Source organism: Portunus trituberculatus, chromosome 8 (assembly GCF_017591435.1).
Source record: "Portunus trituberculatus isolate SZX2019 chromosome 8, ASM1759143v1, whole genome shotgun sequence".
Taxonomy (NCBI): Eukaryota; Metazoa; Arthropoda; class Malacostraca; order Decapoda; family Portunidae; genus Portunus; species Portunus trituberculatus.
The window spans coordinates 7,005,001-7,028,612 of record NC_059262.1 but is presented as its reverse complement, the minus strand read 5'-3'; the positions used below and the strand labels follow the sequence as shown (position 1 = coordinate 7,028,612).

The 23,612-nt window shown below is 40.2% G+C and overlaps 1 protein-coding gene across 1 annotated transcript in view; it reads right to left on the bottom strand.

The window, feature by feature from the left end:
* LOC123500093 (obscurin-like) overlaps positions 1-23,612 on the bottom strand; it is a 191,166-nt gene that overhangs the window by 83,016 nt on the left and 84,538 nt on the right. The window contains 10 exon segments of the mRNA XM_045248747.1: positions 925-1,067; positions 3,754-3,822; positions 4,234-4,333; positions 6,657-6,800; positions 16,884-17,470; positions 17,517-17,964; positions 20,308-20,604; positions 20,607-20,745; positions 21,623-21,707; positions 21,710-21,788. Coding sequence (XP_045104682.1) covers positions 925-1,067; positions 3,754-3,822; positions 4,234-4,333; positions 6,657-6,800; positions 16,884-17,470; positions 17,517-17,964; positions 20,308-20,604; positions 20,607-20,745; positions 21,623-21,707; positions 21,710-21,788 — 2,091 coding nt within the window.

Genomic DNA, 23,612 nt, shown 5'->3' with positions numbered 1-23,612 from the left:
ACTATAACCAGTCACCCTAAGAACACAAATTCCCATCATTGTATCCCTTAAAAACCAGGAAACACCATTAACAAACCTAAAAGTCTCAGAAACCCTAATTAACAATCTAACACTTTTATTCCTCCCTTAAGGCGGTGGCATAGTGGATAAGGTGGTGAGCATGGGATCGGCCAGACGTCCACGCGTAGGTTCGAATCCCACCACATACCGCTTTGTAGCTATGCCATTAAAGATGAGTTTGGGTGGTGATATGGGACCCAATATGCGTACCACTATAAGTAAAATTGCCTGCGCCACTAATGAGGGGAAACAGAACAGCGCTTCCCACATATACTCTTCAAGTATGTCTACAGGCGCTATAGGCCTTAACATAAAAAGAATCCTCCTTTGAAAATGCCACAAAACAACCTTTACAACCATTAGGTAATGAAAAACAAATCACAAGAACCCTTAATCTACAACCAAACCTCTTTCCTCCCTTAGGAAATGCCACAAAAGTACCCTTAACAAATTATAAAACCCTATAACCCTTAATCTACAGTTTCAATCCCTTTCTTTCCTTAGAAATGTTGATAAACACCCTTAACAACCATTAGGCAATCAAAACCAAAGCTAACAAACTCCTAACACCCCTTAATAAATCTAAACCCATTTCTCTCTGGTACAGTGGAATCATGCGTGCTTTGTGGTCCACACGGGTTCGAATCCTGTCCATGGTCCGAGTGTAGATTGGGCTTCCTCACTCGGGGCAACAGTTTCTTACCGGGTGGGCTTTGAGATAGGAGGTACCACGAAAAGTATCCCCTTTAGCCCAGAAATTCCCGTGAAAAGCCCACATGGTATAAATAAAAAGAAAGATAAAAAAAGAACAGCCTTAAGAACCCTCCTGTAGTATGCAAAGCTAGCCATCTCCCTGACAGTTACCTTAAGAATGTGCTGCTGCCCTGAGTCCTGTTGCTGAATGCGGTCCGCCAACTTGTCGTCCAGGGGTTTGTTATCCTTGAGCCATGTCACGAAGTAGGGCAAGGGATGGGTCACCTCGCACGTAAACCCTACGTCTTCTCCAGCTGTCCAGGGAAAATAAGTGTCTTAGTTAATTGGGGATACTGAATGAGGTGTGTTTGTCTGTGTGTCTATGTGTGTGTGTGTTGGGGGAGTTACTGGTGATCAATGTAACTGTCTTGTTTTTTTTTTATTGTTTGTGTCACTGAGAGGGTAAATGTGAAAGGGTTTTTGTGGTTTTTTTTTTTTCTTAGGATGACATTTAGAGCAGTGTTGTGTTTGATGTGAAGCTGTGTGTGTGTGTGTGTGTGTGTGTGTGTGTGTGTGTGTGTGTGTGTGTTACTGTAAAGCCCGTATTTTTTTTGTCGAGCTTCCATCACTGAGAGGACAAATAGTAATGGATTGTGATATTTATTTACTTTTTGTGTGTTGTTTTGAGTGGTGTAAAGAACAAAGTCGTGTTGATGTGTTGTCTACTACAAAAGTCACTACATGGAATACTGTTGAGTGTTATGTGTGAGTCAGTGCACAGCCATACGTTACACTGTACTTCTGCATTACACGTATTAACCCCTTCAGTAATGGGACGCAGGTTTACTATGAGTTTTGGGTGTGATTAGACAAATATTTTTTCTTTTGATATGTTTTAAGTATTTTTTAGTAATTTTGCACCTATTCTTATTGTTTTTTTTTTTTTTACCATTTTATTTTTTTTCTCTGTTTTTACTAAGATTTTTACTTTACGTTAATATTATATTTTGTAATGTCTCTTTTTATTTAATATAATCTTTTATGAAAGACGATTTTGTTGACATTAGGAAAGGTCTTTGGCAGTCAGAAGATAAATGGCCACAGTCTTTACTATTTTAATCTCTACATAAGTTTCTGAAGCTGTATAGAATCACCAAATATTAACCAGAATGAACATGAAAACGTGTCATTTTTACCATCAATTTTGAGTCTTTGGAGGTCAGAAGATAAATGGCCAGCGTCTTTATTATTTTAATCCCCACATGAGTTTCTGAAGCTGTATAGAATCCCCAAATGTTAACCAGAATAAACATGAAAACGTGTCATTTTTACCATGAGTTTTATGTGTAATTAGACGATTTTATTGACATTAGGAAGACTCTATGGAGGTCAAAAGATTAATGGCCACAGTCTTCACTATTTTAATCCCTACATGAGTTTCCGAAGCTGTATAGAATCACCAAATAATAAGCAGAATGAATATGAAAACGTGTCCTGGTGCTGAAGGGGTTAACGAAAGGAAGATGAAACAAAAAATGATAATAGATCAATACATAGCCAAAATAATACATGATACATTTATACAGTGGCCACCAGCGGGTTTATCCTCAGCTCCATCTACTAAAAGAGTACAAAATGCTTACTACTGAAGCCTATAGAGGAACACAAGTAGGCGCCCATAGCAGTTTCTACTATAAGTACTTGTTTTTTTTTTTATATTCAAGCCACCGCAGTACGTAAGCCTCAACAGAAAATGGGACGCGGAATCAGAGAAAACGGGAGAGAAAAATGCCAAGACTATAGGAAATTTTAGGATTTTTTTCATCAAATTTTGTAAAGGGAATTAATATACATCGAGTTTTTTTTTTCATGTATATAAAGAACATTTTTTCCCTTTAAAAACTTCCAAAACTTGACAAACTTCCACAAAAAAATAAAAGAAAATTCTCAACAAAGAAAAAAAATCCAAATTAACTTAAATTTTCGAGAAGACACGTTTTCTTTGTCCCCATTTCGAGTCGAGCAGAGATGTATAGAAAACGGGAGGTGAGGTGTACCTACATAGGGTGACTTAACTATACGTACGTTCTATAATGGTGAGGGCTACCAACTTTCCCGTCTCCGGAAGAGTAACTAATTCTGAAACGGCATGCAGGTGTGGTAAAACTGGAGGAGGTGGAGTAGAGTGGATGGGGGTGGAATAGGGTGGAGTGGAGGGAGTAGAAGGTGGAGGGAGTGGAGTGGAGGTGATGTATAGTGGATAGGATAAAGTGGAGAGTGGAATAGAGATGGAATCGTGAAAGGAGTGGAATGGAAGACGTAGTGGAGGTGGAAATGGAGTGAAGATGGAATGGTGGAGTACAGTGGAGATGAGTGGAGTGGAGGATGGAGTATAATGGAATGAGAAGAGTGGAAAGGTGGAGGGAAGGGGTGAGAAAATAGACAAGTTGAGGCGGGTGGAAAAGAACGAGCCACAAAGGAAAGTGAAAAAATGTGGAATGATCGGTGGAGAGAGAGAGAGAGAGAGAGAGAGAGAGAGAGAGAGAGAGAGAGAGAGAGAGAGAGAGAGAGAGAGATAGTGGAGAGGTGGAGAGAGGCTAGGAGGAGGGGAAGGAGATAGAGAAGTGGAGGGATGGTGAGGGGAGGGAAGAGGGACATGAATAACAACACACACACACACACACACACACACACACACACACACACACACACACACACACAAGGACACAATTGTATGTATGTATATTTGCAAATTCACCACGATAGACACAACAAAGGAGTAAGCAAAGGGAAGATAAGAAATACTAACATATCTGCTGGAGGAGGAGGAGGAGGAGGAGGAGGAGGAGGAGGAGGAGGAGGAGGAGGAGGAGGAGGAGGAGGAGGAGGAGGAGGAGGAGGAGGAAATGGAACAGTAGCAGTAATATCCATAAAAGAAAGTGAAGAAATCTAAGTGAAGATCAAGAGGAAGGAAAAACAAGTACTACAAAAAATACTTACGTTCCACCATGTCTCCCTTCAAGGTCTTCGTGAACACAGGCTTCGGTGTCCCGCCTGGGGTAGCGGGGGCTGTAGGGGGGGGAGTAAAGTTAGCCAGAGAGAGGAACACACACACACACACACACACACACACACACACACACACACACACACACACACACACACACACACACACACACGTCAAACTATTAATCTTGAAGAATATTCCAAATCCAATATTCAGAGAGAGAGAGAGAGAGAGAGAGAGAGAGAGAGAGAGAGAGAGAGATTTTTAGGGTGTTTTGAGACAGTTTGGTATGTTTACAGGGCATTTTAAGACAGTTTGGCATGTTTTTGAGTATTTTAAGACAGTATGGCATGTTTTTAGGGCATTTCAAGAAAGTTTGCCAATTTTTTAGGGCATTTTAAGACAGTTTGGCTACGATGAGATAGAAAGCAGAAAGAATATGGAGACACGTCATGTTAATTTAAGTGACTTACTGCTCGGCTCCTCCTCCATCTTGGTGGCGCCTCTGGAAGTCTTGGCGGGCTTGGGTTTCTCTTCAGGCTTCGGCAACGTCACCTTAGGGCGCCCCGCTGCCTGTTGTTCAAAGGGAAGGAAGAAAAAAAGTGTATATTAGTCCACCATTCAATACAGTTTTCTCTCATGCATTTGTTTTAGTATAGTCTTCCGTGACCGTTTTCTTCCTTGGGTCGTTTTCTGTGGGTTGGTTCGAGGAAGTTAGAAAATGGAGTGATGGTTTTGGACATATCAGTTTTTTCTTTTTGTTTTGTTTTTGTTGCCAATTTATGAATATTTGTTTTGTTTTGTGTCTGGTTTGTTTAGTTTCGTACAAGCCCAAAGAAGAACGGGTTAGTAGTAGTAGTAGTAGTAGTAGTAGTAGTAGTAGTAGTAGTAGTAATACAGTTAATGAAATCATATGTGAAAATCCATGAAAGTAATAGTAGTTATATCATTAGTAGTAATATATAGTAGTAGTACAGTAGTAGTAGTAGTAGTAGTAGTAAAGTAAATATAGCTATCATTAGTAAGTTAGATTAGACAATAGTAATAGTAGTAGTAGTAGTAGTAATAGTAGTAGTAGTAGTAGTAGAAGTTGTAGTAAGAATTGCAGTAGTAGTAACAGTAGTAGTAGTAGTAGTAGCAGTGAAAACATAGGAACACCTGCCTTCGAGATCTCCAATACCTGAAGATTAACCATAAAATAAGAAACAGAAGTAACAACGAGGAGAAAAAATCAACGAGTATTAGAACACACACGGGAGCCACCAACGACATCCCTGAGTGGGATAGTGTGTTTGTTGAGAGAGAGAGAGAGAGAGAGAGAGAGAGAGAGAGAGAGAGAGAGAGAGAGAGAGAGGTTAACTATGTCCATGTTCTATGTAAAGATAACTTACTATGCTAGTGTAAGTAAACTGAAATACAGACGGACAGGGAACAGTATAGTGTCCCCTTGAGGCACAGCGTTAGTCACTCATAGAAAACATAAGCGTGTCACAGCTTTTGCCTTAGCCACACAGCAAACGAGAGAAAACGAGGGGGTGGTGCCGAACAGTTGGCAACACACTCTTCACGCTCAGGAACGCAAACACAAGAACGGATGCGAAATGCGAGAATAAACGGAAAGCAATAATAATAGAAAACGGAACAACGGAGACGGAAGGAAGAAAACGGGGTGTTGGTTGTGGTTGGGAGGGGTAGTGCATAAGTCGCGCATCTCAAATACAGTATTGGTCGTGGAAGGGAGGCGGGAAGATTCACCACACTGTTAGAGGAGAAGCTTGTTTCCTTATACAGTACAAGGAGGAAATATATTGAACCAGGAGCTATAGATGGAAGTTGGTGCAGGGATTTATGGCTCGGTCACTTTTTATCGAGGGTAAATACAATAAAGACTTGAAAGGTGTGTACAAAAATAGTCTCTGAATGTAATGAGTGAAGGACATGAAAGCATCAAGTTACATCCATAGCACTGAGGCGAACAGGGAAGGTAGAAGTGATAGACTGACAGTGAAAGGGGATTGATAGACACAAACAGACAGAGAAACGGATGAGAAGTGATCGATAGACAGTAGGAAGACCGCTGATAGACAAGAAGTGGAAATATAAAAGATAAAGATAAAAATGATAGATATGTAGAAAGAGAAGGGGTCAATGAGACAGTAGAAATGTTTATGACTGACAAACAGCACAGGAAGAGAAACATATTTGGTGGCAAAGGTGGGATAGAAAGAGAGCAGAGTGGTAGCAAAGCATTCATGAGTAGCATATTTGGTTGTAGAGGTGGGATAGAAAATAGAATGGTAGTAGTTTATGTAGGAGCAACATATTTGGTGGCAGGGATGGGATAGAAAGAAAGAGTGGTACTGGTGTATTTAAGGAGCAACATATTTGGTGGCAGAGGTAGGATAGACAGAGAGAAGAGTGTAGTAGCAGCGTATTTAGTGGCAACGGTAAGTTAGGCGTAGGAGTGTGGCAGCAATATATTCAGTAACAGCAAGAGGTAGGGATGAAAACAGGAACGGAAGTATTAATTGATGGTCTGACCGGCCCGTCTTGATAGCATTCCTGTGTGTTAATGTTGGACAATAGAAATCTAACCATTACCTTTTATTGCTAAGATTCCCCATGAAGAAATGAAAACACTGGATATGAATGAACATGTGGACGACTTTTAAAACTCTTTCAATGTGTGAAGTGTATGTGAATAAAGCAAAGAACGGGCCAATAACACCAGAAGAACCGCAGTGTTGGGACGGGATGGAACAAAAAAAAAAAAATAAAGCGACAAAATAACATTGAAAGAACAGAAGGGTAAAAATATTGAACAGAACCCAGCGAAGACATAAGAGAACAAGGGTGAACAGGATGCAGACTTGTCCAAACCATGTCTTGTCTTTACCTTGCTGTCCTTATCTTTCACCATCTCTTTCTCTTTTCTTTCCTTCTCTTCTCTCTCTTTCCTCTCCTTCTCTTCTTTCTCTTTCTTTTGTTTCTCTGCTTTTTCCTTCTTTACTCGTTCTTTCTCTTCTTTTTCTTTTCTTTCTTTCTCTTCTTTTTCCTTCCTTAGTTTTTCTTCTTTCTCTTTCTTCTCTTTTCTTCTTTTTCCTTCCTTAGCTTCTCTTCTTTCTCTTTCCTCTCTTTTCTTCTTTTCCTTCTTTAGTTTCTCTTGTTTTTCCTTCTTCTCTTTCTCTTCTATTTCCTTCTTAAGTCGTTCTTTTCTTCTTTCTCTTTCTTCTCCTTTTCTTCTTTTTCCTTCCTTAGTTTCTCTTCTTTCTCTTTTCTCTCTTTTTCTTCCTTCTCTTTCCTGAGTTTCTCTTCTTTCTCTTTCCTTTCTTTCTCTTCTTTTCCTTCTTTAGTCTTTCTTTCTCTTCTTTCTCTTTCTTTTCTTTCTCTTCTTTTTCCTTCTTTAGTCTTTCCTTCTCTTTCCTCTCTTTCTCTTCCTTTTCCTTCCTCTCCTTCTCTTCTTTCTCTTTCTTTAATCTTTCCTTCTCTTCTTTATCTTTCCTCTCTTTCTCTTCTCTTTCCTTTCTTTCTTTCTCTTCTTTTTCTTTATTTAGTTTCTCTTCTTTCTCTTTTCTTTCTTTCTCCTCTTTTTCCTTCCTAAGTTTTTCTTCTCGTTCTTTCTTCTCTTTTCTTCTTTCTCCTTCTTTAGCCTTTCTTTCTCTTCTTTTCCTTTCTCTCTTTCTCTTCTCTTTCCTTCCTCTCTTTCTCTTCTTTTCTTTCCTTAATTTCTCTTCCTTCTCTTTTCTCTCTTTCTCTTCTTTTTCCTTCCTGAGTCTTTCTTTCTCTTCTTTTCCTTCCTTTCTTTCTCTTCTCTTTCTTTCTTCTCTTTCTCTTCTCTCTCTTTCCTCTCTTTTCCTCCTTTTCTTTTCTTAGTTTCTCTTCTCTTTCCTTCTTTTCTTTCTCTTCTTTTTCCTTCCTAAGTTTTCTTCTTTCTCTTTTCTCTCTTTCTCTTCTTTCTCTTTCCTTAGTCGTTCCTTCTCTTCTTTCTCCTTCCTTTCTTTCTCTTCTTTTCCTTCTTAAGTTTTTCTTCTTTCTCCTTTCTCTCTTTCTCTTCTTTCTCTTTCCTTAGTCGTTCCTTCTCTTCTTTCTCCTTCTTTTCTTTCTCTTCTCTTTCCTTTCTCTCTTTCTCTTCTCTTTCCTTCTTTTCTTTCTCTTCTTTTTCCTTCCTTAGTCTTTCTTTCTCCTCTTTTCCTTTCTTTCTTTCTCTTCTTTCTCTTTCCTTATCTTTTCTTCTTTCTCTTTTCTCTCTTTCTCTTCTCTTTCCTTTCTCTCTTTCTCTTCTTTCTCTTTCCTTAGTCTTTCCTTTTCTTCTTTCTCTTTTCTTTCTTTCTCTTCTCTTTCCTTCCTCTCTTTCTCTTCCTTTTCCTTCCTTAGTTTCTCTTCTTTTTCTTTCCTCTCTTTCTCTTCTTTCTCTTTCCTTAGTCTTTCCTTTTCTTCTTTCTCTTTTCTTTCTTTCTCTTCTCTTTCCTTCCTCTCTTTCTCTTCCTTCCTTCCTTAGTTTCTCTTCTTTTTCTTTCCTCTCTTTCTCTTCTTTCTCTTTCCTTAGTTTTTCCTTTTCTTCTTTCTCTTTCTTTCTTTCTTCTTTTTCCTTCCTAAGTTTCTCTTCTCTCTCTTTCTCTTTTTCTTCTTTTCTTTCCTCTCTTTCTCTTCTTTTCCTTCCTTAATTTTTCTTCTTTCTCTTTCTTTCTTCTTCTTTTTCCTTCCTGAGTCTTTCTTTCTCTTCTCTTTCCTTCCTCTCTTTCTCTTCTTTTCCTTTCTCTCTTTCTCTTCTTTCTCCTTCCTTAGTTTCTCTTCTTTCTCTTTCTTCTCTTTCTCTTCTTTTTCCTTCCTTAGTCGTTCTTCTTTTCCTTTCTCTCTTTCTCTTCTCGTTCCTTCTTCTCTTTCTCTTCTTTCTCTTTTTTAGTTTCTCTTCTTTTCTTTTCTCTCTTTTCTCTTCTCTTTTCTTAGTTTCTCTTCTTTTCTTTTCTCTCTTTCTCTTCTTTTCTTTCCTTAGTTTTCTTCTTTCTCCTTCCTCTCTTTTTCTTCTTTCTCTTTTCTTAGCCTTTCCTTCTCTTCTTTTCCTTCCTTTCCTTCTCTTCTCTTTCCTTCTTTTCTTTCTCTTCTTTTCCTTCTTTAGTTTCTCTTCTTTTCTTTTCTCTCTTTCTCTTCTTTTCTTTCCTAAGTTTTCTTCTCTCTCTTTCCTCTCTTTTCTTCTTTTTCTTTCTCTCTTTCTCTTCTCTCTCCTTCCTTTCTTTCTCTTCTTTTCCTTTCTTAGTTTCTCTTCTCTCTCCTTCCTTTCTTTCTCTTCTTTTCCTTTCTTAGTTTCTCTTCTTTCTCCTTCCTTTCTTTCTCTTCTTTTTCCTTTCTTAGTTTCTCTTCTTTCTCTTTTCTCTCTTTCTCTTCTCTTTCCTTCCTCTCTTTCTCCTCCTTTTCTTTCCTTAGCTTCTCTTCCTTTTCCTTCTTCTCTTTCTCTTCTTTCTCTTTCCTTAGTCGTTCCTTCTCTTCTTTCTCTTTCTTCTCTTTCTCTTCTTTTTCCTTCCTAAGTTTTTCTTTCCTCTCTTTCTCTTCTTTTCCTTCCTCTCTTTCTCTTCCTTTTCTTTCCTTAATTTCTCTTCCTTCTCTTTCCTCTCTTTTCTTCTTTTCTTTTCTCTCTTTCTCTTCTTTCTCTTTTCTTATCCTTTCTTTCTCTTCTTTCTCTTTTTCTCTTTTCTTCTCTTTCCTTCCTCTCTTTTCTTCTTTTCCTTTCTTAGTTTCTCTTCTTTTCTTTTCTCTCTTTCTCTTCTTTTTCCTTCTTAAGTTTCTCTTCTTTTCTTTTCTCTCTTTCTCTTCTTTTTCCTTCTTTAGTCTCTCCTGCTCTTCTTTTTCCTTCTTTTCTTTCTCTTCTTTCTCTTTTCTAAGTTTCTCTTCTTTCTCCTTTCTCTCCTTTTCTTCTTTCTCCTTCTTTAATCTCTCTTGCTCTTTTCTTTCTTTCTCTTCCTTTTCCTTCTTTTCTTTCTCTTCTTTCTCTTTTCTTAGCTTCTCTTCCTTTTCCTTTCGTTCCTTAGCTTCCTTTTCTTGCTTCTCCTTCTCTTCTCTCTCCTTCTTCTCTCTTTCCTCTTGCTCTCTCTTTTCCTTGGCTAGTCTCTCTTCTTCTTCCTTTCGTTTCTCTTCTTCTTCTTGTTTTCGCTTCGCCTCCTGAAGATTGTTTGTCTTTCAGTATTTTAGTCTTCTCTCTCTCTCTCTCTCTCTCTCTCTCTCTCTCTCTCTCTCTCTCTCTCTCTCTCTCTCTCTCTCTCTCTCTTTGCCATGGATAAGTTTGTCAAGCGTGTCAGAATGATGGATGAGTTTTGGATTCAATTCTGTTGCGTGAAAGTCAACAAATTTCGTCTATTAATGTTTTTTGGTTGGGTATTTGTTGCCACTTCACTGCCAGGATTGATTTAAGTCTTTACGGAACATTAAGCAAAATTTATAGTATTTATTTTGTGTGTTCTTTCCCTTTTCTCTCCTTATTTAAAGTTTTCCAATGCTCTTTCCCTTTATTCCCTCTTCAATTAAGGTTTCCCAATTTATTCAGCATTATTTCCCTCTTTTCCCAATGCCTAGTTAAGTTTTTCCTATGTTCTTTCTCTTTTTCCCTCCTCAATTAAGTTTTTCCAGTGTTTTCCCCTTTTTCCCACGTCAATTAATTTTATACAGTGTTGTGAATGTGACAGTCAAAGCAGTGAAATGGTTAACTCTTTCCTTTCTCTTTTCCAGGTAAGGATGTGGCAACAGTGTGCTAAGAGACCAGGTGTGGCAAGGTATGTGTTTCATCTGGCAACGATGGTGGTGTATTGATGTTTTTGTTGTTGTTTTATGTGTGTGTGTGTGTGTGTGTTTATTTTTTTTACTTTTTATTGTGTTTTTTTATTCAATTTTTTTTCGATCATTACTTAAATCAACGTGACTTTTTCTTTCTCTTATTAACATTTTTTTTAGTTAATTTTTCGTTGTAGTGTTCAGTTACTTGAATGATTTTTGCGTTTAATATAATTTTCCGTCTCTTATTTACATTCTATTTATTTATTCCTATATTTCTTTTATGTGAGACGGAAAAACTGGCAATGGTCAACTTGTTTGCCAGTTCCCTGCAGGTTTTTATTTTATACATTTGTACCTCCATGATTCACGTTATCCAGTTGCTCATCTCAGTGTTATTCGACCTTCATTCACTTCTTTTATTGAACAGAGATGAAAAAAAAGTGAGGAATAAAAAACAAGGAGAAAGATTGGACTAAGAGAAACAAGAGGAAAGAGATAAAAAAAAAGATAACGGAAAAAGAAAGAAAAAGAAAATGAAAAATAGAGAAAGGGCCGAAAGATGAGTGAGAAATAGAGAAAGGGGATAAAGAAGAGTGGGAAAGAGAGAGAGAGAGAGAGAGAGAGAGAGAGAGAGAGAGAGAGAGAGAGAGAGAGAGAGAGAGAGAGAAGCAAAGGCAGTTATAAAATAAAAGAAAAACAGAGATAGAGAAAATAAAAGAGAAAGAGAGAGGCACAAACAGATAAACTTCTAAAATAAAAGAAAAATCAAAGAAAAACAAATAAAAACTAACAGAAACTTTAAAAAATAGAAAAAAATAAAAATAATCAAGACAGAATATTTACGAGGCGTTTTACAAATAGAAACAATTATTTACATCACCTTAATTATAGAACACTAGATAATTAATCACCTCTCTCTCTCTCTCTCTCTCTCTCTCTCTCTCTCTCTCTCTCTCTCTCTCTCTCTCTCTCTCTCTCTCTCTCTCTCTCTCTCTCTCTCTCTCTCTCTCTCTCTCTCTCTCTCTCTCTCTCTCTCTCTCTCTCTCTCTCTCCATAGGTAAACACGACGAGGTAAAGGTGTGTTGATTAATATTTTGACTTGATTAATTATATGTTGATTCTAATTTATCTGAAGTAAGAACGTGTTTATATTAGGAGCTTCTCAAAGTGTGTGTGTGTGTGTGTGTGTGTGTGTGTGTGTGTGTGTGTGTGTGTGTGTGTGTGTGTGTGTGTGTGTGTGTGTGTGTGTGTGTGTGTGTGGTGGTGGTGGTGGTGTTTCTTAATCCTGATCCCCTTAGAGAGAGAGAGAGAGAGAGAGAGAGAGAGAGAGAGAGAGAGAGAGAGAGAGAGAGAGAATTACATACAAGAAGAAACAACGAAGGAAAAGAAGAAAAGAAAGATTTTAAGAGTTAAATCGATAGAAAAGGGATAGAAAAGGAAAAAAAGTTGATAAAATCATAAAAATTCTCTCAAACTGCTATCCATGTGCCTATCCTTGCCACATCCACCTGTCTGATCCACCCAACTCATCCATCTATCCACCTGTTGACATCTTTATCCACAGCTCTTATTACTATCTTTATATTTACTTTACTCCCTTATCTATCACATTTCTCTAGTGCATTCATCTATAGCATTATCTTACTATCTCATCTTCATCCATGACTTGTGTTACTATTTCTATATTTACTTCTATTATCTTTATCCATTGCTCTTATTGCTATATCTATCTTTATTTCTCTTCCTTATCTATCACACTTCTCTAATGCATTCATCTATTTATCTTATTAACTTATCTATATATGTCACAATACTATTTACTTTTATCTTTCTGATATTTAAATTTTATCTATTAGTTTGTCTATTAAAGGACTGTCTATTACTAATGCTAAATCATCTTTTTTATATTATACTTAAAATTAATTAACTAAGCTTATGAATTCATGGTCCCTTGAATGGATGCATCGAAACATTATTATTACTATTATGATTTCTAGTGTTATTGTTGTTATTAGTATAGGCATGTTTTTTTTCTCGAGTTTGCTTCAGTATTAGGTCGTTATTTGGTTTTGATAGTGTGTAGGCCTATCTGCTCTCAGTGAGGTGTGTTTTGTGGTAGGCTCAGTGGTTTATATATGGTAGTGTCCAGTGAGAAATGGCTGTGGAATTTATCGCTGTTTGGCTCTGATTGTCATTTTATTCATTTTATTTTTCTGAATCCCTTCAGTACTAAGACGCAATGAAAGGTGACAGATGTTCCACGTAGAGTAAGTGAAAAGTGACAGGCGCGCACCGTAGACTTTCTTGGCGGCGTGGTGTTGTGAGATTCCCACTAACCTCTTCAGTACCAGGACACGATTCCATATTCATTTTGTTTATTATTTGGTGATTTTATACACCTTAAGAAATATATTGGGGGTATTGAAACAGTGAAGACTATGGCCATTAATCTTCTGACCTCCATAGACCCTTCATAATGTCAATATAATCGTTTAATCACAACCAAAACTCAAGGTCGTAGTACTAAAGAAGTTAATATAAATAGTGAAGGCTGTGGCCATTAATCTTCTGACCTCCATTGACCCTGCCTAATATCAACAATCTAATCACACCTAAAGTTGAAGGTAAAAATGCGTCGCAGTACTGAAGGAGTTAATAGTTTCTCGTATAACATAAAAAGATTAAAAAAAAAAATGGAACAAAAATCGAATTGTAATATAAAAAGAGTCCAGAATTCCGTAACTTTTTGTAATATATTTGTTTTTTCGAATTATTTCAGACATGGTTAAATAATTTCCTCTGTTTGGTGATATGAAAGTTCTTTTAATATATTTTTGAAGGGAGGGTCGAGTGGAAGTGGGGATGAATAGGTTGAAGGGAGATTTGTATGCTGGGGAGGAGAAGAGGAGGAGGAGGAGGAGGAGTGATGTGTGAAAGGGGAGGGGTTGGGGACGATAGTGAGAGAATGGGTCGGAAGAGGGTAGGTGGAAGCGGAAATTTGGGTTAGGTTAGGTCAGGTTAGGTTAGGTTAGGTTAGGTTAGGTTAGGTTAAGTTAGGTCAGGTTAGGTTAGTAAGGAACGAGTGGAAGGAGGATGGGGACTCTAATGGGGAGAATGAGTAGATGTGGAAGGAAAGGAAAAGAGGAATGGGTGAAAGGCGAGGTGGGGATGGTAGTGGGGGGATGAGTAAGAATGGGGAAGGAAGGGAGAAGTGGAATGAGTGGAAGGAGGATGGGTAGGATAGTGGGGGGTGGGGTTGGGGACGTGGGGAGATAGGGAATAGGGAGTCAGTGGAATGTATACCGCTTGCCTATTCACTTGTTTTCTTGTTTGTTCATTTGTTTTGTTTATTTTGTCTTGTTTCACAGTTTGACATGGCGTCCAGAGAGGTGGAGTTAGTCACATTTCTCTCTCTCTCTCTCTCTCTCTCTCTCTCTCTCTCTCTCTCTCTCTCTCTCTCTCTCTCTCTCTCTCTCTCTCTCTCTCTCTCTCTCTCTCTCTCTCTCTCTCTCTCTCTCTCTCTCTCTCTCTCTCTCTCTCTCTCTCTCTCTCTCTCTCTCTCTCTCTCTCTCTCTCTCTCTCTCTCTCTCTCTCTCTAACTAAACAAAAAGACGAACACCCAAAAAAAAACACTAAATTAATTAAACATCATAATTACACACACACACACACACACACACACACACACACACACACACACACACACACACACACACACACACACACACACACACACACATCAATACATAACGTGCGTATACATAGTTACCAAAACAGATACTTGTAATACATATATACATACAAACAGTGTATTTCAGTTAACAGGTAAACAGGTAAGGGAACAAGCAGGTGGAGGTGAGGTAACAGGTGAGGTAACAGACAGGTAATGGTTAGGTAGGAGACAGGTTAATGGGTAAGGTAAGGACAGGTGAGGTTACGGCCCCTCATTAAGGTTCATTTTTACCTGCGATTCATTAATGGCTTACTGTATTTATTCTCTCTTTATTCCAGTTTGTATTACCTTATTCTTTTTTTATGTGTTTATTTTTCTCCTTTTCTATCTAATTTACCTCCTTTTTTCTTCCTTATTATAATTATTCTCTAGTTATTATTTCTTATTTATGTTATCTCTATTTTTCTTATTCCTTATTTTACCTTGTTCCTTGTTTATTTTATACTTCTAGCTAATTTTCAAGCTGTCTTTACCTCCTTCCTCCTTCCTATTTTTCTCCTAATTCTTTTTCTCTTCTGTTTGTCGTCTTTCGTGAATTAAGATTTATTATTAATTTTGGTTTTTCTTTTATTCCTCCTCCAATAATTCCTAAACATTTTTCTATATCATCTCCGCCTTTATCTTCTTCCTTATACCTTTTTCCTTTGCTTCTATTCATATTCCTTTATTTTCATCATTATTTCACTTTTCCTCCCTGTTTATTTCAAAATGTTTAATCTCATCTTTTCTCTCTCCATCTATTGTCTCATTCTTCTCTCTTATCATCACATCTTTCTCTCCACCTTTCACCTCTTCCTGTTTATCATGTGTGCTAATTTTTCATTTCCCAGCCTTTTATTATCTATTCTTATCTTTTATTCTCTCTCTATTCATCTATTATTACTTCCCCTTCTGTTATCTTAGCTTTCTTTTCATCTTTCAGTTCTTCCTGTTTATATTGTGTGATAATTTTTCATTTCCCAGCCTTTTATTATATGTTTTTAGCTTTTTTTTTCTCTCTATTCATCTATTTTCACTTCTCTTCACCTTTCACCTCTTCCTGTTTATCATGTGTGCTAACTTTTCTATTCCCAGCCTTTTTTTTTTTTTCGTCCTATCTTCTTATCCTTCTCTTCATCTATCTCTTCCTGTTTATTTTGTGCGGCAGCTTTTCAATTCCCAGCCTGTTGTTCTCTTTTTTTATGCCTCTCCCGGTTCCATCGCCATAATTTCACCTTGATAATGAACTCAGGTGATTGATTGCCTCACCTGACGGACACACAGCAGCTGATTAACGACTCCTATTTACCTGGTGTGTGTGTGTGTGTGTGTGTGTGTGTGTGTGTGTGTGTGTGTGTGTGTGTGTGCGTAAAAGATAAAGAAAGAGAGAATGTGATAAAGAGAAGGGAAGAGAAAAAACAAATTAACTAGTGTAGAAATTTGAACTGTTTGGATTGGTGTTTGTTGTTGTTGTTGTTGTTGTTGTTGTTTTCGCAGTTAATATCTAATACTAGATAACATAGCCACTCTCCTCCCTCCTCCGTCCACTTTCCTTCCTATTTACCCACTCCTCCACCTACTCCACCCACTCATGGATTGCTGTTTAAGGAAGGTAACCACAATGAGAGGCCGCCAGCACCACTACAACAACTACCACAATCAGTAACAACAATTCCACATCTGTTTCACTATATAAACTACTTTTCTAAACGTGTACAGTGCTACTACTACTACTACTACTACTACTGCTACTGCTACTGCTACTGCTATTGCTACTGATGAGATGTGAAGAGCGTCTAATAAGAGGAGGAGGAAGAGGAGGAGGAGGAGGAGGAGGAGGAGGAAGAGAAAATTGAAAGGAGAGTGACTGGAAAAAAAGTGCAAAGGAAAAAATGAGAAACAATAAGGAAGAGCAGGAAGAGAAGGAGGAGGAGGAGGAGGAAGGAAGAGGAAGAGGAGGAGGAGGAAGAAGAAGAGGAGGAGGACACTCTTCGCATTTCACCAGAAGGAAGACAAACAGACAAACAGACAACAACAAAAATAAATAAGGATGGGGTGAAGGGGGGAGGAGCTGTTCGTCATCTTTAACTCCTTCCCCCCCCCCCACCACCATCAACTTCCCTTCACCTCCCCATCGCTTTCCCCTTCCTCTCCCTCATGTGTTTATTCCCCTCTTTACGTCCCCTCGTGTCATAATTTCATTCCCCATTTTTTTTGTTCACCTTAATCGTTCTTGTAATTAGATTATTTATTATTCATTACTTCTTCCATTTAAATTAAGTAACTTTTTTTTATTCCTTACTTGAATTTCCCGTTCATTTTAAAGGGAAAAGGTTCATTATCTTTCTAATTACCTTCGCCAGTCAAAATTTCCCTTCCTGTTTCCCTGATTCCAGCTTTTTTGTCATTTTTTTATTCCCAGCCCATCAGTCACCAATGCTTGGGTGAGGGGAGGTATGAAGGGGAGGGATGGAAAGGTGAGAGGTGACTACAGGATGAATCGAAGGAGTGAGGGAGGAGAGAGGGAGATGGAGGCGAAAGGGGAAGGGGGCAGCAGAGTGAGAGGGGGATGGGTTGGATGGAGGAAACAATTTAAGGTGATTTCCCAAGACTCCCTTCCTCCTCTCTCCTCCATTTCCACCTGTCAACACTTTCCTTGTTCTCCTTATCGCCCCTCGCGTCTTGCTTCCCTGGGCTGCTCGGGGCGGGGGCTGGGGGCTCCTGGCGTGGAGCTGCTGTCTGGGGGGTTGCCGGCGCCTTAGTCCCTCCAAGGATATCACACTCCTTGCCAACAGAAGCCTCCTGGGACGCGTCCTTGGCCTGGTGATGGATTATTGGCGCCTCTCGGTCACCCTTGCCGCCCCTGGAGACCTGCTTTCCTTCCCTTCCTTCTGCAGCGCCTTCGTGTTTAGGCTGACTGAGTCTCCGTGCTTGGATGCGGTTAGTCTTCCCTTCAGTGTTCTCAGGGCACAGGTCTATCACGATCTCAGGGTTGGGGGGCTGGGGCTGCTGCTGGGGCTGGGGCTGGGACCGGGAGGGCAGGGAGGTCTTCCGTTTCGCCGCCCAGAAGTCTTCCTCCGGCGACTGCTCCTTCACGGTCTCACTAAGGACCTCCTCACTGGCGCTGCCTCCCACGGGCGTGTAGGGATCGTGGTCAGGGATCAGCGGGACAAGGGTACCTCTCGCGCCCCAGAAGTCTTCCTCAGGGCGTTCCTCCGCGGGGGTGTCGGCGGCGGCTGGGGGCACGGGGGTCAACGGCACGTCTGATTCAAACCACCTATCGATCAGAGCCTCGTCTGGAGACTCGTCTGCCGGGTAAGGCGACGGTGGGCCGCGTCTGTACGGGAAGCCAAGTTTGTCCTCGTCCTCCTCCTCCTCGTCGACGAAGGGCGCGGCTTGTCTGGGCCTCAGCAAGACCCTGCGAGGGATCTGCGCCAAGGATATTGAGTTTAGGAGCTTCGTGAGGCTTCTCCGCTGGCTCACGTGTTTGGGTCCGCGTGTCGCTTTCAAACCACCGCTCAAGCAACGCCTCGTCGTTACTGGTAGGCTCCTCCTCCTCCCTCAGACACCTCCCGCCCGTCAAGAGTCCCGCCCCAGCTTTGCCTGACCAGTAATCTCGCCCGTAACCTTCCTCCTCCTCCTCGTCCTCCTCCTCCAGAAGCTCTTCCTCCTCCCCTTCCTCACCTTCTAGCCAAAAGTCCTCACCAAGCCGCCTCCTCTGAAGGACCTCCTGTAGAAGTGAGGTCGCGTCAGGAGGAGTGTCTGTCTGCCTGCCTGTCTGTCTGTATAGTTCCTGGTACAGATGCAGTGTGGCGTGTGTGGAGGACGTGGGTTGGGAGAGGTGGGTGGAGTCAAGGTGGATATCAAGTGGATTATAAAAGGTATTCTAATATTCTCAATTGGTTTGGTTATTGCTGTTTGTTGTTGTTTTTTATACCATTTTTTGTGGTTCTGTGTTTTGAGGTGGGTGGAATTAAAGTGGATATCAAGTGGATTATAAAAGGGTATTCTAATCTTCTCCACTGGTTTGATTATTGTTTTTTATTTATATTTTTTCTTGATTTTATGTTTTGAAGTGGGTGGAATCAAAGAGAATGTCAGGTGGATCATAAAGCAATTTTCTCCACTCTTTGGGTTATTATTGTTCTTTTTACCTTTATTTGTGGTTTGAGGTTTAATTTTAGGTGTTTTGTGTGAAGGTGAGTGGGTCAGGGAGGAGGAAGGTGTGCACAGGTGTCACGTGAAGGGTGGATGGGAAGTGAAGGGCAAAAGTGATGGGAGTCTTCTTCTATATAGTAATTTTTTGCATTTTTTTATAGTTTTTTTTTATTTTAGACAAAAAATACTAAGTAAATAAATAATAGTTTTTTTTCAGTGTTTTATTGCCTTCTTTTCTTCCATTATTTATTTTAATGCTCTTTTGCTAATTGATAACAAAAATGATAGCGTTCATACACCAATTATTATTATTATCATTATTATTATTATTATTATTATTATTATTATTATTATTATTATTATAGAAGACTACATCACTTCATTTCACTTCCTTTTATATGTTGCATTATTATCTTTTATCATCATTTTATTTCATTTTTGTTCATTCTTATTCCATGCTGTAGTGTGTGTGTGTGTGTGTGTGTGTGTGTGTGTGTGTGTGTGTGTGTGTGTGTGTGTATGTGTGTGTGAGTGTGTTTGTGTGACAAGTTTCCTCTTCTCCTTTCTCTTCGAATAATCTTCGTCGTTTTTCCGTTTTCCTTCTTTTTACACACACACGTCACGCGCGCACACACACACACACACACACACACACACACACACACACACACACACACACACACACACACATTCTTAAACCCTTTTCATCACATACATAAGACGGAAGGTAAAATTCGCGTTTAAGATTCAATTTAACGAAGAAACAAGCGAAAAATAAGTCATAACGAAATAACGAATACAAAAACACAAAAAAAACCACATCCCATTTTCTAAAAAGCGCCATAGAAAACGGTGTATCAAGGAAGATGAAGATACACGTGCCACTGCTGAAGAAAACGAGAGATCAATGAATATCGCGAAGGAAAACGGGAAGTGAGTGACTGAAGACGCAAGAAAAAGAAAACGGGAGAACGAGAGAAAAGAAAATGGGAGGAGACGTCAGCTGGTTCCTCCTGTTCTTTGTGTTCATTTTGTTTCTTTTCCGCTTAGAAGACACGCGTTCCTTTGAAAGAGACTGCAGGAGAAGGGCGGGGAGGAAGCAATCACAGAGAGAGAGAGAGAGAGAGAGAGAGAGAGAGAGAGAGAGAGAGAGAGAGAGAGAGAGAGAGAGAGAGAGAGAGAGAGAGAGATAGAGAGAGATGAGAAAATGCTGAGAAATGCCGCTCTCTCTCTCTCTCTCTCTCTCTCTCTCTCTCTCTCTCTTTTTACGTATTCTTCACAAAGCGACAGATAATTTGCTAGAAAGATAGATAGATAGATAGATAGAGAGAGAGAGAGAGAGAGAGAGAGAGAGAGAGAGAGAGAGAGAGAGAGAGAGAGAGAGATAATGCTGCAAACCTCTTTATTGAACCCGTGAATTGAAAAAAGGTATAATGATCATAAACAGGTGAACTATAAATACGACCGCCGCGTCTTGGGCTTGTCAACATGTAGTAAGGGAGAGGAAAAGTGCTCAGTCCAGACGAAAATAACTGATAAGGTGAAGAAATGCGTTCCTGGAAAATAGCGTACTGGAATTTTACACGCGGTTTTTCTCTCACCATTCTCGGCGGTCTTTACTATACGAGACGGAGAAATTAGGTACGGGAGAGTAAATAGCGAGGATGTAGGAATAAGAAACCTATTTTTCTCTCAATATTCACAAACACCCGAGAGACTAAGTAGTAAAAATCCACCGATAAGAAGTCCATTTTTCTCTCATTATTCACAAATACCCGAGTTTTTTTTCAATGCCCTTTCGTAAACTGCAGCTTCTTTCTCTTCACCTTCTCTTCTATTCCTCATTTTCCTCCTCGTAAGGTCACGGCGGAAAAATGACGAGAAAATTACTTAAAACCAGCTCTTCGTATCTTACCTTCTCGCAGGGTAGTGGTGGTGATGGTGGTGGTGGTGGTGGTGAGGTGGTAGTAGTGGTGGGTAATGTAGGTTCCTGACTTGTATTGGTAGTATTGGTGGTTAAGGTAGTTTTGCTCTGCTCATTAGTCACTTCCTGCTCTACCTGCTCTAGTAACGCCTTCCCAGACTTCCTTTTGGGTTCTGGAGTCTCAAACTGCGCCCAAAAATCTTCTTCTTCTTCAACAACTTCAACTTTCACTTCCTTCTTGGCCTTCTTAGTTGGCTGTTCCTTCTCTTGGCTCCAATAGTCTTCCTCTACTCGATCTCAACTTTCCTGCCTTTCTTTTCCTGCGGTAGCTCTTCTTCTTGTGGCTGTGGCGAGTGTGGTCTGGCCTCGTCCTCTTCCGCCTCTGACACAACTCTTAGCTCGTCGTCAAACAGAAGGTCTCGACAGATGCTGCGGGAGAGAGAGAGAGAGACAGTGAGTGAGTGATTGAGTGAGTGAGGAAGTGAACGAAAGAGACAGTGAGTGAGTGAGGGAGATAGTGAGTGAGGGAGTGAGTGAGTGAGTGAGTGAAGATGGAGTGAGGGAAGGAGGGAGGGAGGGAGTGAGCGAATAAGTGAGAGAGTGAGTGAGTGAGGGAGCTAGTGAGTGAGTAAGTGAGAGAGGGAAGGAGTGTGTGAGTGAGTGAGTGAGTGAGTGAGTGAGTGAGTGAGTGAGTGAGTGAGTTGTCGTTATAATAGTCGTGAAGGTCGTGGTGGTTTTGCTATTATACAAGAGCAAGAGAGAGAGAGAGAGAGAGAGAGAGAGAGAGAGAGAGAGAGAGAGAGAGAGAGAGAGAGAGAGAGAGAGACAGACAGACAGACAGAAAGCGACAGAGCCAGAAAGAGAATGAGAAACGGAACGAGAAATGGAAACGGAAATTAATCTCTTTCATAGAATAAGATAGCCTTCAGAGAGAGAGAGAGAGAGAGAGAGAGAGAGAGAGAGGGGGGCAGGGTATATGATCTGTCTGCTCCATAGAGACACAGATTCCAGTCTCTTCCAGATCTGCTAGCCTGGAGCCTCTTATCTCCCAACACCCCTTCACGTCACGAACACAGAGCTCGAGACTAACAGAAAACGGAGCGTGGGTTGCCTCTTCTTCCCATTTTCTTTGAGTGGTTTAGCTTTAAGGGGAGTCTGTCCTATTTTTAGTTATTGTTTGTTTTTTTGTTTGTTTTGTGTATATTTTATTCATTTCTTTGCTTGTTTTGGTTTGTTTGTGATGTGTGTATCTGGTGGTACTGCTACTACCACCACCACCACCACCCTTTACCCCTCCTTAACCAACTCACCTGTGTCAACCACGTACTCTTCTACCCCGGCAAGCCACGAGTCTCTGATCTCTTGGGAGCGAGCCTCGATTCGGATGGGAAATTGGGGTGAGTGTCCGGTTCAATGTGGATGAACTCGAGGGCCTTAGGGTGATCTAGGCTGCCCAGTGAGGTCTCAGGAAGCTGCAAGAGAGAGGGAATGTGTGTTCAGTTGGGTTAAGTTGATTTTCATGTTTTTTTCTATGACTCAGTGAGGGTAAACTCGAGAGCTTTGTGTGATCTGCCTAGTGGGGTTTTCTGGAGGTTGAAAGGTGTGTGTGTGAGAGAGAGAGAGAAAGAGAGAGAGAGAGAGAGAGAGAGAGAGAGAGAGAGAGAGAGAGAGAGAGAGAGTGAGTGTGTGTGGTGAGTGTCGTTTTATTGACACTTTACATAATTCCATACACAGAGAGAGAGAGAGAGAGAGAGAGAGAGAGAGAGAGAGAGAGAGACCAATAATCTCTCTCTCTCTCTCTCTCTCTCTCTCTCTCTCTCTCTCTCTCTCTCTCTCTCTCTCTCTCTCTCTCTCTCTCTCTCTCTCACCCCATCTCCACTCTCTCACGCCTTCTCTCTCGCTCACTCTCTCCACCTTCACCCCTCTCTCTCTCTCTCTCCCACACAATATTTCAAAAGTAAACATGATGAAAGGAACAATTACTCTCTTCATCAACTTTTGCCCAAAAAATCCACCATTGGTATTCATTAACGAAAGTGCAATTGTTATTTTGATATGAGGTGAAAAAAAATAGAAAATAAAATGAGAACAGGTGAATATTAAGCCAAAAAATGAATATGTGAGTGATATTTGAGTGCTGGCATATGTGTGATGGATGAGTGAAGTGTGTGTGTGTGTGTGTGTGTGTGTGTGTGTGTGTGTGTGTGTGTGTGTGTGTGTGTATGTGTGTATTTTTGCGACACGTGAAGGTTGACTGGCTGACTTACTGACTGACTCTCTCTCTCTCTCTCTCTCTCTCTCTCTCTCTCTCTCTCTCTCTCTCTCTCTCTCTCTCTCTCTCTCTCTCTCTCTCTCTCTCTCTCTCTCTCTCTCTCTCTCTCTCTCTCTCTCTCTCTCTCTCTCTCTCTCTCTCTCTCCAACCTAACCTAACTTAGATTAACTTAACTGAAACAGACGATAGCAGACAGAAGGCGAGAGAAAGAAAGCGAGAGAGAGAGAGAGAAAGAGAGAGAGAGAGAGAGAGAGAGAGAGAGAGAGAGAGAGAGAGAGAGAGAGAGAGAGAGAGAGAGAGAGAGAGAGAGAGAGAGAGAGAGAGAGAGAGAGAGAGAGAGAGAGAGAGAGAGAGAGAGAGAGAGAGAGAGAGAGAGAGAGAGAGAGTAGTGTCCCTCAGTGCCAAACATTCCACACTGGCCATTCTAGGCACTGTGCCAGCTCTTAACAATGCCCCCTATTTCTCTCTCTCTCTCTCTCTCTCTCTCTCTCTCTCTCTCTCTCTCTCTCTCTCTCTCTCTCTCTCTCTCTCTCTCTCTCTCTCTCTCTCTTTCCATTCATTTTAGTTTTTATTTTGTTTTCATGTTTTTTCTTCTTTTCTTTATTTGTTTTTGTTTCTCTTTATTTATTTTGTTGTTCTTATCATTTTCTTCAGCTTCGTTACTCACTTCCTGCATTCCTTCGTGCTTTCTCTCTCTCTCTCTCTCTCTCTCTCTCTCTCTCTCTCTCTCTCTCTCTCTCTCTCTCTCTCTCTCTCTCTCTCTCTCTCTCTCGTAACATATATCTTGTTTTTTTTTTATTTCGCTTTAATTCAAGATAATCTCTACTTTTCACTTTCTTTCTTTCTTTGATGTGGATAATTTATCTCTCTCTCTCTCTCTCTCTCTCTCTCTCTCTCTCTCTCTCTCTCTCTCTCTCTCTCTCTCTCTCTGACCCATTTTCACACCAATTCTCATATTTCTCTTCCTTTTCTCCTTTTTTTTTATCTTTCTCTTGTTTCCTCCCTCCTTATTTGTCTTCCTCTC